This window comes from Mus caroli, chromosome 10 (assembly GCF_900094665.2).
Source record: "Mus caroli chromosome 10, CAROLI_EIJ_v1.1, whole genome shotgun sequence".
NCBI lineage: Eukaryota > Metazoa > Chordata > Mammalia > Rodentia > Muridae > Mus > Mus caroli.
This window is the reverse complement of record NC_034579.1, coordinates 112,830,434-112,845,068: the sequence shown is the minus strand read 5'-3', so window position 1 is coordinate 112,845,068 and position 14,635 is coordinate 112,830,434. Positions and strand designations below refer to the sequence as shown.

Sequence of the window (14,635 nt, the reverse complement as noted above, 5' to 3'; positions counted from 1 at the left end):
GCACTCAGAGAGAAGGGCCCAGTCCCAGCACTCAGAGAGAAGGGCCCAGTCCCAGCACTCAGAGAGAAGGGCCCAGTCCCAGCACTCAGAGAGAAAGGCCCAGTCCCAGCACTCAGAGAGAAGGGCCTAGTCCCAGCACTCACTCAGAGAGAAGGGCCTAGTCCCAGCACTCAGAGAGAAGGACCTAGTCCCAGCACTCAGAGAGAAGGGCCTAGTCCCAGCACTCAGAGAGAAGGGCCTAGTCCCAGCACTCACTCAGAGAGAAGGACCCAGTCCCAGCACTCAGAGAGAAGGACCTAGTCCCAGCACTCAGAGATGGCTTTGTATTAGCCTCCATGTTAAAGATGCAGACACCAATACAACAGCATTTCCTAACTACTTGTAATATAGTGTGTGTGTGTGTTTGTGTGTGTGTGTATGTGTCCCAAGATTTAGTACTTACCCTGCTCCGAATTTGGTGAAATCTCTCTTTGATTGTAGAGTATAGGCAGTCAAGCCAAGAAAGACTGCAGTAGTCATTATAAACGCTTGCAGAACCAGATATACATCATAGAAGGTAACTGCAAAAATAAACCTGTTAAAACATGCATAAACAGCCAAGACAATCAGCCTTGCCTACGTCCACAAAAGAATTCTCTTATGTTTTAGTTTTTTAAATGTTCTTGATACGTGTATTAATTATCTAGGCATAAGGGTTTCGCTGTAGCATTCCCACACGTGTTCACTGCGTATTTAATCAGATCAACCCTGCTCCTCTCTGGTTCTCCACTCTGGCTCTCCTCTATTCCACTTACCAATACAGACAATTAAAATCCCTCACCCAGCCTTGAATATACTGATACCATAAAACCACACACATAGGAAAATTTAAAAACTCCAAAATAGTTATTTATACAAAATAAGTAGTAGGTGACATTATCTTATAGTTAACCAAACTGTAGAGATAGTCTATAGATGACCAGGATTGGCTCCATTAGCACTTATTAGGGTCTTTGTCAGGTCCCTGTGGTTAGGTGTGGCAGTGCCCTGCCTGGAACTTCTGGCTGTGTGTTCCTAGAGAAGGGTAGCAATGTTAACCATCACTTAGATTGCCCAATCAGTTGAGCAGCCCAGCCCAAGGCAACTGAGCAAGGAAAACAAGGAGGATGTCTGAGAGGGCCTGCCATTTACGCACGGTACAGAGGACCAAATGGTTACAAGCAGCAAAGGCAGAACAGAAAGAGAGAGATGCTTTTCTTATAGGGAGCGACTTGCTGGTACTCAAACAGTTAATGCGGATCTCTGTGACACCCACAGTAACCCACCTGCGAACACTATGAATTTTTATTATGGCTCACTGAATTTTTTATTTAAGACATTATTAGGGGACATCACAAAACTATAGCAGACACTTGGCCAGGAAACACATGAAATGCAGAACAGAAATGAATCTGCATCCTGTGTGCCATTTGGGGAACAGGAGGATGGAGCAGCCACAACTTAATTCCAGCAGGTCTTAGGGAGTGAACTGTGACAGAAGAGACCTTGGAAGTAGGGGGGATCAACTCTCATATCCCATTTCTGTCAACAGGAAATCATAAGTGAAAAGCTGGTCCCCCCTCCTTCTGTTTCCGTTTCCTCTCAGCTTGGCTGAACTACATAAAGTATAAATATTTGACTTGTGCTTACCGACAATCTTCATAAATGTCATGTTTTGAATATAATATCTCATGATGTTAAAGTTTAACCCCAAATACCTTGTTACTTGAAAGATTTTATCCATAGTAAAACGGTGACACGTGAAGGGACTTACCAACAGCTGCCACGGCCAGGGATTCTGACAGTGTCTAAGGAAAGAAACTCTCATTAAGGGAGGCATGAAAAATGGACTCTACCTACCCCCCTCCCACACACACACATTCTCATGTCTAGCAGTCCAGTAGTCCCAGGGGGATGGTCTCACGTTAGCTTCAGAGGAACCTGTGGCACGCATGGGCTAGGACAGTATAATCCCAGGGGCCCCTGTGCATTGTGAATATTTACATCCTCATTGTGGCTCTTTAAGCTTTAGCCAAAGTTTTGTAATAGGAAGGTTAAACCGTGGAATTCACATAGGAGATTATTTTTCTCTTGTTATATGTAGATATGTGTAACATGACGACCTTTGTTATATGTAGATACATGTAACATGACGACCTTTGGTAAAGCACCTACAGGAGACGGGAGATGGTAAATACTAATATGGATGAATGAGAACAGTGTCACACTGACCCCCTGTGTTGTGTCACTCTGAAACAGTACTGTTTGAAATAATAAGTACACACGTGTACACACACACCATGACAGAACTGGATAAATTCCTTTCCTTTCTTAATTTGCCTCAGGACAACAGAAAAAAACAAAACTCAACAATGACGAAACCGTGTCGGAGGAGTTCCTGGAGCAACGAGGAAGGAACTGTGCTCTCCGCACTTCCTTGTTTGTTAAACAGCTTTAGCGAAGCCCACGGGGAGTGGGTCACATAATGACAAGTGCCATCTTGCTCATGACACCACTGACTGAGGTCTTTCTTTCTTTCTTTCTTTCTTTCTTTCTTTCTTTCTTTCTTTCTTTCTTTCTTTCTTTCTTTCTTTTTTTTTTTCTTTTGAGACAGGGTTTCTCTGTGTAGCCCTGGCTGTCCTGGAACTCACTCTGTAGACCAGGCTGGCCTCGAACTCAGAAATCCGCCTGCCTCTGCCTCCCGAGTGCTGGGATTAAAGGCGTGCGCCACCACGCCCGGCCTGAGGTTTTTCTAGTCAGAGCTCTCTGCTGGGCAAAACGGGGTCTATCCTGTGCTACAAAGAAACCAGTTTGTTTTTTTTTTTTAAAGAGGTTGCAACAGAGTTGAAGATGATGACTTTTTAAAGATTTATCTTTATCTTATGTGTCCGAGTGTTTGCCTGTTTGTGCCCTGTATGTAATTATGCTTGTGTGTGTGCTATGTACGTATGGAGACCAGAAGAGGATGTCAGCTCCCACAGAACTGCACTAGAGGTTAAAGTGCTGTGAGCCACCATGTGGATGCTGGGAGCCGAACCCTGCTCAACTACAACAGCAGTCAGTGCTCTTAACCCCTGAGCCATGCATCACTGCCGAGGTGTGTTAAATTGATTGTTATTAAATGTTCATGGGAAGGGTCTTCATGCCAGGGCCATGGAGACCAGCGGAGGCCAGAGGAAAGAGCTTTGTGGAGCTGGTTCATTCCGACTTTTATGTGCGTGCGTTCTAGGGATTGGCCTCAGGACATCAGACTTGCAAGCTTTTTACTGACTGAGTCATCTTGCTGGCCCATGTGCGTGGCCTTAGGTTTCATTGTTTGTTTGTTTGTTTGTTTGTTTGCCTCTTCCTCGTCTCCCATTGCACGGACGAGACAGGAACTGGGATCTGACCATGGACTGGACACTACATGTTGGTTCACATCTGCACTGTCATCTGCAGAGCCAGATACTTCCTTTCCGCATCTGGAGGAGTGAAGCAGGGGCAGTGGGAGCTACAGGAGAAGAAGAATGAGCTGTGTGGGCTGATGACAGGTTAGAGTGAGAAGGGAAACACTGGGCAAGGGCAGGCGTGGGACGGAGAGGCGGCACAGAGACCACAGCCTACCACTCAGTTATCCAATAGCATTGCCCCAGAACCTTCCTCTAGTTCTTAGGAGCTGGGCTATGTGAGCTGCCCTTACACACTGAAAATGAACTCCCTGTTTGAGGCAGCTTGGGCTGGGGCCCATACACTTACAGAAATTAAGACTTAAATGAATAATTATTAAAGTCATGAGCATCACTTGACAATGAACCATTTGCAGAATCACACAGGCCTTTATTTGAAGCATCTGACTCACAACACTGGCCTCTTTCCTCTGATCTGACAACACATACTGCTTTTCCAATGCCTTGGAGAAAGCTGTCAGGAGACAGTATTGGAGGAAACAAGATAATGTAAAACTACACAGAGCGTTACCAACCTTACTCGAATTAAAATGAAGTTTTTATAGAAGTCAACTGGGATTTTAATTTTAACAACTGTCTCAGCAAGTAAATAGAACCTAATGTTAGGTTCTCCCATCTATAAATTTTTAACAAGTTAAAAAACAAAGAATGGCTTTAAGAGAACCGAGAGGAGATGTGAAAGTAACATAGAATTCACCGTGAGCTTGGATTCTCTCGGTTAAAGGCACAATGCAAGCTCCTGCTCCAACCTTCCGAAATCTGGACGCACAAAGTGTCACACAGATGACATATCTTACAATTTTCATTTTATCTGTGTACAAAAAGGCCTTGCCAAATGTTGCACATGCAGAGGGTTGAGAGGCCCGGCCATCTGATCCCAGGCTGCTGTGTTTGCCACTAAATCCTAAGAACAGAAGAACCACTAGAGCAGAGGGGGCTCTGAGTGCTGCAAGAATCCACGCGTAAGTCATGTCCTAACGTAGTCTAGCTAAAGCTTCGGGGCTGGGCGATGGACCTGTCCGTGGGTGAAGCGTTTGCTGAGCAAGCATGAGGCTCTGAGTTCAGATCCCCGCAGCCCAAGTAAAGCCTGGTGTGGTGAGGGATGTTTGTAACCCGTGTGCTGGAGGGCAGAGACAGCCGGGCCCCTGCGGCTTAGCACTCATCAAGTCTAGCTGAAACGGTACATTCAGATTTGGGGAGACCCTGTCTCAAAATCAAGGTGGACAACGAAAGAGGAAGACACCTAGGACTAGCCTCTGATCCCCACATGCTAATGCACAGACAAGCACATGTACACACAATTCGGTTTTATTCTCCCACTGTTACCAATACACACACACACACACACACACTAGCATTTCAGAAGCCCAGGTTAAATGCTAATGGCGTAGACGGTATTAAAGTACTTACAAATGCAAAGAGTAGATAGAGGTTCAGAGGATGCCTGTGTCTGTGCAGAGTCAGTGCAAAGACCAAGCCCAGAGATCCCAGAGCAAACACCACAATTAAGGCAGGGCTGAAAGACATAACATTAAAAAGCATTTCATGCTTAAAATAGCTGGGATGATGGTATACAACTTAGTAAAATCTATGTATTCTCTATGTTCTTAGAACTACAAGAAAAAAATCTGGATCCATACCAAATTAAAAAAAAAAACAAAACTTATTTGCCAACTGGAAAAGTTGAAGAGTGTGGAATACAGAGGGGCTATAAAAGAGTGGGAGAGGCTGTAAGGGGGTGGAAGTGACTATAAGGTGGGAGGGGCTCTATGAGGGTGGGAGTGGCTATAAGGTGGGAGGGACTGTAAGGGGGTGGGAGTGGCTGTAAGAGAGCAGGAGGAATTGTAAGAGGGTGAGAGGGGCTGTAAGCGAGTGGGAGGGGCTGTTTATCCATCTTTCCTTTACTGATGTCCTTCACAGTGCAGTAATATTTGTAACTAGCATAGTATTTTGTTAAGTAAAATACATTAAGCAAAAGATATTAAATTAGAAGTGAATTTTACACATGGCTACTCTTTTAGGGTATTTACCACAGGGCTATAATTTAAGTAATTATATTACAGAATAGTCAACCAATAGTTTAAGATCTCCTTTGGTAAGAGAGACAATCTACTTCTTAAATAATAGCCATTCTTTACTATTTTTCTTTCAAATAAAGAAACCATCTTATTTTTATCCACTTAAATACTTATGCTGAGAGGAAAATCTTTCTTAAGTGATAGATCAGGTGCAGCTCCTCTAGAAACTTCTTGGCAAAATAATTCTGTCAACGAAACAAGATTAACACGACCACATATTCTTCACATAATTTTATTTTGCAAGTATAGTCTTAGGCTTTAGGGACAAGACGGTAAAAAGACAGATGGTACAATTAAATACACTGAAATGAAACAATTGTGATGCATACAGCAAAAATATTTTTTCTTTTCTTTCTTTCTTTCTTTTTTTTTAAGTTTTATTTATTTTGTTTGTATGCTGTGTGAGAAGGGACATGGGTGTTTGAGTGCCAACACACATGTGTGAAGGGTCAGGGAACAACTTGTGGGAGTCGCTTTTCTCTTTCCACCTCGTGGGTTCCGTGGCTCGTTACCCCTGGCACAGTCTTCCCAGGCTGAGGCACCTCAGTAGCCTGCAGTACTATGGAACATGAACATATCCCTTTCTTTAGAGGTGGGCTCTATACTAGATGTTTGGATGCAGCTGTATACAGTTGGCATGTCAGTTCTCAGTTGTCAAGAGCTGCCATCTGGATGAGAAATCAGGCAGTTCAGACCTTAATTAATTCTCTATGGTTTAACCCTATAAAACTATACATTAAGATGAGGTAGAATAATGTGTTGTGAAATATTCTCCTTTGTCAAAAATGAGTCAGGCTCACAGGGGTTAGATGATGGACTTTTATGATAGAAAAATACATTCATCAGATGAGATATCTGGAGACGATTTAGAATTGTCTTCTTCTCTTACCTTTCATGGACAAATGTCCGCAGAGCCTGGAAATACAGGAACAGGGCAGAGGTCACTGTAGTCAGGAGGACTTGCAGAGAGAGGATACTGTAGACTTTTCTGAGAAAGGCTGCAAGAGAGGGAAATAGTCACGTGGCCAGTTTTCAAAATATCTGTCCCTCTGTCAAGACCAACTTTCTTGAAAAATAAGGGTTTTTTGATTTTGTCTTTGTCTTTGTCTTTTTCTTTGTCATTGTTTTGTTTTGGTTTGCTTTCTTTCTTTCTTTCTTTCTTTCTTTCTTTCTTTCTTTCTTTCTTTCTTTCTTTCTTTCTTTCTTTCTTTCTTTCTTTTTGGTGGATGAGAGGGGCATGAGCCATGGTTCCAGTGTGGAGGAGAATGGACGCCAATGTCAGCCTGCTTCCACCATGTGAGTTTCAGGATCTAACTAAGATGGTGCGGCTTGGCAGCAAGCACTTTTAAATAATAAAACCTGTAACTAAACCTAGAGGGAAAGAAATAATTAGAAAATTAGAAGGGATATCTAATTCCCCAAAGGCCATAAAGCTTAGAAAAACTAAATTAGTGGTTCAGATAGTTCAAATATTTTCATCATAATAAAAAGAAACTATGAAATGCCTATTTGTACATAAAACATTAAATGAGGGGAAGAAAAAGGCAGCAGTTTTACAGAATGGTTCCACTTTGGATATGACAAACAGGAGTAAGATATAGCTCAATATAATGGAAATGCTTCTTTACGATGAAACTTCTTAAAAATATAAAGCTCTTTGCCATTCCATAAGTAAAAGGGCTGTCACCACGATTATCTTGTTTATGTGTGTGGGTGTTTTGTCTGCACGAATGTCTGTGCACCACATACACGCAATGCCAGAAGAGGCCAGGAAAGGGCATTGGATCCTCTGGGGCCAGAGTTACAGAAGGTTGTAAGCAGCTAAGGTTGTGATCGCTGGGAATTGAACCCAGGTCCTCTGGAAAAGCAGCCAGTGTTGTTAACTGCTGAGCCATCTCTCCAGCTCCTAACTATAGTTTTAAGGCCATACTTAGGTCTCTTTTGCCGCATATCCGTTTCGTTCCTCTACTTATTTAAGCAGCTTTACTTAAGGTCTGTACCGCCTGCTTTCCCATCCACATGACAACTCCTGATGGCTGAGGACTGACACGTCAACTGTATACAGCTACATCCGAACATCTAGTATTTAGATGTAACATCCAGTATAGAGCCCACCTCTAAATACAGGGATATGTTCGTGTTCACTCACACAGCTAAAGAAATGCAAACCAAAGCCAAAATCACATTCTCTCTCATTCAATTGTTTACACAAGGTCTCTTTATACTTCAGGCTGGCCGCTAACTCATGATCTTCCTGCCTCAGCTTCCAAAATGCTGGGATTATAAGTGTGTGGGCCACATCCAACTTAAGATACATTTTGAACCTACCCCAAGACTATAAGAACTATGGCCCTCTAGCCCATAACTTGGCTTTGTGAGTAAGTGAACTCAGGCACACTCATTCCTTGAGATAGCGTCTATAACTGTTTTTGAACAGTTTTATACAGACTATATATATATATATATACATATATATATATACATATATATATGTATATACACACACACACACACACAAAGCTGGAAATATTTATTATTTGGCCACTCCCAGATCTATCAGATTGCCAGTTCATAAGTCTTCATAAAAGGTAAGGATGCAGAAAAGGTTATCTTCCTGTATTGTTTGCTGAAGTCAACAGGTGATAATGTCAATCAAATTTAAAATGCATTTAACCTTTATATCTATATGAATGAAGAAAGGTGACCCTCAAGAGATGATGGTTAAATAAATCATGGTAATATACACTATGGGAGAGCACCATGTTTTACAAGATTGATCAACTGTAAGGATAGCTATTTTCAAATGTAAGATACAGTAAGTGAACATATACAATTATGAGACAGGTCTGTAGATAACACCTGTGAACTATGAGGTGCATTCATGCGTGTCCAAAATAGTACTATCTTAATTTTTCCATACACACAGCATGCTGATAAGAGACCAGGTTAACACACTGTTGTGTGTGTTACAGTGACTACTCACTGCTGTGAACACCACACTCAGAAACTGATTCTCACATCATTTCTCTATTATAACTTTAGGGTTTGCTGTTTTCCACCAGAGAATCTTGATTAGAAGTACAGCATTCCAAAAGTATCTTTTGGAAAATGTTTACATTATAAATAGCTCCATTGTTTATTTTATTTTTATATTAAAGGCACATTTATTGGGAAGCTACTCTCAGGTGGGCGAGATCATTGGCCCCAAGGACTGAGGCCAGGAAAGTCGTCATGGGGAAATGGGGTCGGGGGCTGGGAGAAAAGGTGTGCACACAGAGGAGGAGGGAGAGGAGGAAAAGGAAGAGGAGGAGGAGGAGGAGGAAAATAGAGGGCCTCTGTTTATTTTTAAAGGAAGCATTTCGTGTATCCTTCTAATTACAAAGAAACAGCTGAGAATCACTTAATAAACCCAGAAGTGGTCAGCTTAGCTATCAGCCCAGTTTCCAGGGTTCCTAACTAAAATGGTCCTGAATATTTAGCTAGTCATACTAACAAATTTACTGAGTGCTTGAGATCCATACAGTCATAGTCATGTGTACTACACAGAAATCAATCAAAAATAAAACTAAGTAAAAAAAAAAAAAAGTGTGTGTGTGTGGGGGGGGTAGAGCCGGGATGGAGGGAGAGAGGGAGGGGGAAGAGGGAGGGGGAGGTTCTTCTAGGGACTGTGAAACCTACTTTTGAGTCTCATGCTAAACTACTTCTCTCCCAAATCTAAGAAGTTTCAATGTTTAAATAATTGTCTGACCCTTAAAGCATCCGGTTACATGCAGCAATTGTCTGCTTTAAAGATGAGGGATCACAGAGGCAAAGCTTGCCTGCATACTACCAGGCAGACTGTGTTTAATCTTCAGACGCTTCAAGTCAAGGGTCTGTCTACAACACAATCTTACTCTCCTAACCTCACTTTAAGTAGGCACGCTTCCCACGTGACATTGGTGTGTTGCTCCCAGCACGGAGTAGCTCAGCAGAAATGACCTCTCCCCATGAGCTTCCCTCACAGGTAAAGTGTAAGCTCCGAGGGATGGAGTCCCACTTCCTCCTTACCTTACTTCAGTTCTCAGATGTGTCATTCCTCCCAAAAGCCCCTCCAAACCTGGCATTTGGCACTTCAGAATTTAGCCAAGGTGCCACAAAGAAGTCATTTCAGGGGCTGGCCAAGTCAGTGTTTTCAGAACAGCAACTGTGACCGGCAAAACTTCTATTTATCTATCTTTGCATCTAGTACAGAGTTGCTGAGGAAAAAAATCAAATGTGTTTGCTAAATATCCCTTAATGGTTTAAATTAGTCCTTAAGTCTGACCTTGCCTCACCGAGGCCTCTCTCACTCACGGACACTCTCAGGACCACCTCTGTAGTTTGATTGGTGTTCATGTATTGTTTCTGATAGTTTCCTGTAGTGTCATGTCTGTCACCTTCTGTCCCTGTCCTTCCCTGAGCCCATCCACTGTCTCATGTCATCAGGAAACTCTCAGTCCCACCCACTCTCAGTACTTGCTACATAGTCCTACCCACTCTCTCTCAGTACTTGCTACATAGTCCTACCCACTCTCTCTCAGTACTTGCTACATAGTCCTACCCACTCTCTCTCAGTACTTGCTACATAGTCCTACCCACTCTCTCTCAGTACTTGCTACATAGTCCTACCCACTCTCTCTCAGTACTTGCTACATAGTCCTACCCACTCTCTCTCAGTACTTGCTACATAGTCCTACCCACTCTCTCTCAGTACTTGCTACATAGTCCTACCCACTCTCTCTCAGTACTTGCTACATAGTCCTACCCACTCTCTCTCAGTACTTGCTACATAGTCCTACCCACTCCCAGTACTTGCTACATAGGCCAGCTCCCTTCTTCTTTCAAGCATTTCTATGAAGAGCAGCAAAGTTAACAGTGTAGCGAAACTACGGCACAGCATGCCCGATGAATAGACACAAGAGTCCTCAACAACAACAACAATAACAACGATGACAACAACAACAAAGAAGAGTCGATGGCATATTAGTACATTAAACACCACTAAGTGGGATTTACTCCTGGAAGGCTAGGATGGTTCAATACATGAACGTCAATCAAATGTCATATACTACATTTATAGAATGACAGATATGGGAGGAAATGATGTCATGTCGCTGTCAACTGACACAGAAAAACCATGTGATAAAATTCTACCATCATGTGTTAGCTAGGAACCAAAAGAAACCAATTCACCACGATAAAGAACATATATGAAGGGGCTGGAGAGATGGCAGAGAGGTTAAGAGCACTGGTCGCTCCTCCAGCGGTCCTGAGTTCAATTCCCAGTCACCACACGGTGGCTCATAACCATCTATGAGGAGATCTGGTGTCCTCTTCTAGTGTGTAGTCAGAATGATGTATTAATAATGATAATAATCCCAGGCAATGGTGGCACACGTCTTTAATCCCAGCACTTGGGAGGCAGAGGCAGGCAGATTTCTGAGTTCNTGGCCAGCNTGGTCTACAGANTGAGTTCCAGGACAGCCAAGGCTACACAGAGAAACCCTGTCTCAAAAAAAAAAAAAAAAAAGAAAGAAAAGAAAAGAAGAAGCCACAGCTTAATCCACACTCACTCCAAGTGCTGAGAACATGGGACTGTTGAGAAAAATCCTCCCCACTCCTCTCCTCACCCCTGCCTTTGTCCCCTTACTGGGTGTCTATTTCATCCCCCCAGCCCCTGCTCAGGACCATTAAAGAAGAGGTGGGAAGATGGGAAGAGTCCTGAGAAACACTGTCTCCAAGTCCTGGCCCAGCTGCTGCTCTCACGAGCTGACAGTACCTAGGGTTCCCTGAACACGACCTGCACAAGATCAAGCGGTCAAAACAGATGTGGGTGGGATTCCCGCAGAGCCTGCCCTGACTACGGGAGATGAGCTCATGGGAAGAGAGGAAGTGTCTGCTGAGCTCCTCGGTCACAGTGGGACACGTGCCTTTTTAAAGTGATGTTAGAGAATAGCAGAGTTGTAGAAAGAACCTTGACTCAAGGGTCTGAAAACCAAGAGGCAAGGAGCAGTTGATGGCCACTGGTGGGAGTCAGTTTTCTTCCCCCACAGCTTCTAGTAAGTTGCCTGCCTAGTGGCCTAGGTAGATGCCCCATTCCCATGCGAATGTGGGTAGTACTGAGTGGATTCCCTGTATTAAACAAACAAACAAACAAACAAACAAATGGATAGGAAGGTGAGAAAAGGCTGTTGGAGGGAGTGGGGCTGGGCAGGATATACTGTATACATGTATGGAACTGTCAAAGAATAAATGTGAAATATTGGCTAAAAAAAAAAATGAAATCCTGCAATCCAAAAGCCATGATTCAAACGGATTCAAAAGGATCACCTGAGAAGCTATGAGCAGTTGACTCCTGGGGGTGTGGCTTGAGTATAAATGGCCCCTATAGGCTCTTATATTTAAATGCTTAGTAACCAGGGAATGGAACTATTTGAAAGGATTAGAAGGATTAGGAGGCATGGCCTCCTTGGAGGAAGTGTGTCACTAGGGGTGGGCTTTGAGGTTTCAAAAGCCCAGAACAAGCCCCAAGTCTGTCTCATTCTTTGCTATGGATCAGGGCGTAGCTCTCAGGTACTGCTCTAGGACCTGCCTGCGCGCTGCCATGCTCTGCACCATGATGATAGTGGACTGAGCCTCTCAAACTATAAGCATGTTCCCAATGTAAGAGTTGCCATGGTCATGGTGTCTCTTCACAGCAATAGAGCAGTGACTAAGACAGGGAGAGCCAGTTTCCTTCTACAACACTATGTGGCTACCCATGCTGTATGTCCTACCACCATGCTCATGGAGGCAGCACTGCTGGACTCAGTGGGTTTTGTTTTGAACAAGGAGCACATGAAGTTCAGAGGGAAAAGCAGTGCAGGGATAAGGAGGAACTGAGGGGGCTGGGGTTGGGGGATAGATGTGATCAATGCACATCATATGCATGTGCTACATGCTCAAACAACAAAGTATTTTTTAAAATGGGTACTATCAAGGGAATGAAAGGACAGGCCACCGATTGGGAGACAATATTTGCAAAAGATATACCTGGTAAGCAAAGCAAAACAAAACAAACAAACAAACAAAACAAAACAAAGAAAGAAAAAGAGAAAACCTATTAAAATGGCCCAAATCCAAAATAATGACTGCGACAAATTATGGCATGGATGAAGAAGAATTCATTCTTTGTTGCTAGGAATGCAGGGTCACAGTCTAGTGGTTTCTTACAGTACAAAGTCCACTCTTGTGTACCACCCAGCTACCATGCACCCAAGTATTTATCTAAATGAGTTGAAACTATGTACACACACACACACACAAAACCCATGGGAGTTTACAAAACAGTTTTATCCATAACTGCCCAAACGCTTGAGCATTCAAGAGAACGACCTGGAGTTGAAGAAAGAAAAGTATGCAGGCGCAAAGAGAAAGAGGAGGATGCTTCAATAGCAAGGGCTAAATGAGCAATCCGGCCATGGAGGATAGGGGTGGGGAATCGTAAATACACACGGCAGTACCAAGTGAATAATGTAAATCTGAAGAGGGAAAAAAGAAAACCCAACAGATATGATCTTAACTACCGTGGCATTCTGGACTAAGCCTGAGAGAAAGGAAGAATGACAGCCAGACACACATACACTATGACATGGGTGAGCTTTGAAGACATTAATAGAAACATGCCAGTCACAAAGGCTAACGTGTATGATTTCTTTTTTACTGAGGCAGTTCTAACAGTTTCATAAAGACTGAAGAAATGGGAGTTGCCCAGGGCAGAGGCGGCAGGCAATGGCGAGTTACTTATGGTTACAATTTCACTTTTGCTTTGAAAGATGATTAAGCTCTGGCTGGATAGGAAATACAACAGGGCGACAAAACATTACTGCTTGGAACCTCAAAGGTGTCTAGGGTGGCACATTTTTGGCTACCAGTACTTTTTCATAATGAATATATTTTAAAAGCTGAGCTCACTTGTCAAAATAATTTCAAAATTCATTACAGGAATATCGGGCTAGGTAAGTACCAAGATTCTAGATGCGTCAGAACCACCTTCTTTTTTTTTTTTTTTTTTTTTTAAATCCAGAACCGGTTTGAGCTGCCCAGGCAGGCTTGCATCAGGTCCACTTCTGTAAAGTGACCTTTGGTGGACAGTGAATTCCGCTTCGTTACGCGTCAACGAACAGCCTAAACTCAAAGTAATAACTTTGAGTCGCCGTGACTTTATGCGTCGGTCTGGGAAACTTCTCAGTCATCACAGACACGTATGCCGAATTCTGTACCCCACGGGGAGACAGGAATGACTAGGATGGTAAGGTCTCAGCACGGGGAACAAATAAATGAGGGCATCGGCCGGTGATTTCCAATGCTTGATATGGATCCTCCTGGTGTGCTGACCCCAAACATGCAATTATCTCCGTCCCTACTCCAGAAATGTAATTTTGCTACTGTCACGAATCGAAATGTAAATATCTGATTGCAGATGGCCTTAGGCGACCCCCTGTGAAAGGGTCCCGGTTGCGACCCTCAGGTTGAGAACCGCTGGCCTAGGCGACCCGGCCCACACGTCTAGAAGACAACTATGTCTCCCTCCGGTCACTTGGTCCCCCTGACCCCCGCCACATACCCATGCGGATGTGCACGCTGGCCGACGCCACGCAGCTGCCATAGTTGAAGTCATCCTCGATGGACGAGCGGGGATAGCCCGGGTCCGTGTCAGCCATGTCGCCAGCAGCGCCCGCCCGTACCTGCCCCGGCGGAGGCGGGAGCCTACACTGACCACAACCGCCTTCACCCACTTCCGGGATGGCCGCCAGACAGAACTAGCCGAACTGCCTCGCTGCAGCGAGCGCCGAACCAGTCGATCGCTCCCATGGAAAAGTCTCTATTAGGAGAGGAGGTTGCTTTCTAGTAGGAGACAGATTGCTCTCTCCCACGTCATCGCAAGGGAAATTTTTCTAGGATTTTCTTTAAAAAGTTCCTCTAGGCCTCTAGAGAATCTCTTCCAGAAAGAGTGCCAAACAAGATAGAAAGATTACTGCATCAATTCAACAACCCCTCATTAATTCACTTCAATACTCGGTCCAGGAATGCACT

General features: G+C 43.7%; 1 protein-coding gene across 1 annotated transcript in view; it reads right to left on the bottom strand.

Moving 5' to 3' along the window:
• Positions 1-14,345, bottom strand: part of Tmbim4 (transmembrane BAX inhibitor motif containing 4) — a 19,200-nt gene extending 4,855 nt beyond the window's left edge. The window contains exons 1-5 of the mRNA XM_021174437.2: positions 14,166-14,345; positions 6,432-6,540; positions 4,875-4,980; positions 1,793-1,826; positions 443-560 (exon numbers count right to left, since the gene is read on the bottom strand). Of these exons, the coding sequence (XP_021030096.1) occupies positions 443-560; positions 1,793-1,826; positions 4,875-4,980; positions 6,432-6,540; positions 14,166-14,262 (464 nt within the window). The 5' untranslated portion in view covers positions 14,263-14,345. The remainder of the gene's footprint in view (positions 1-442; positions 561-1,792; positions 1,827-4,874; positions 4,981-6,431; positions 6,541-14,165) is intronic.
• Between the last annotated feature and the right edge of the window lie 290 nt (positions 14,346-14,635).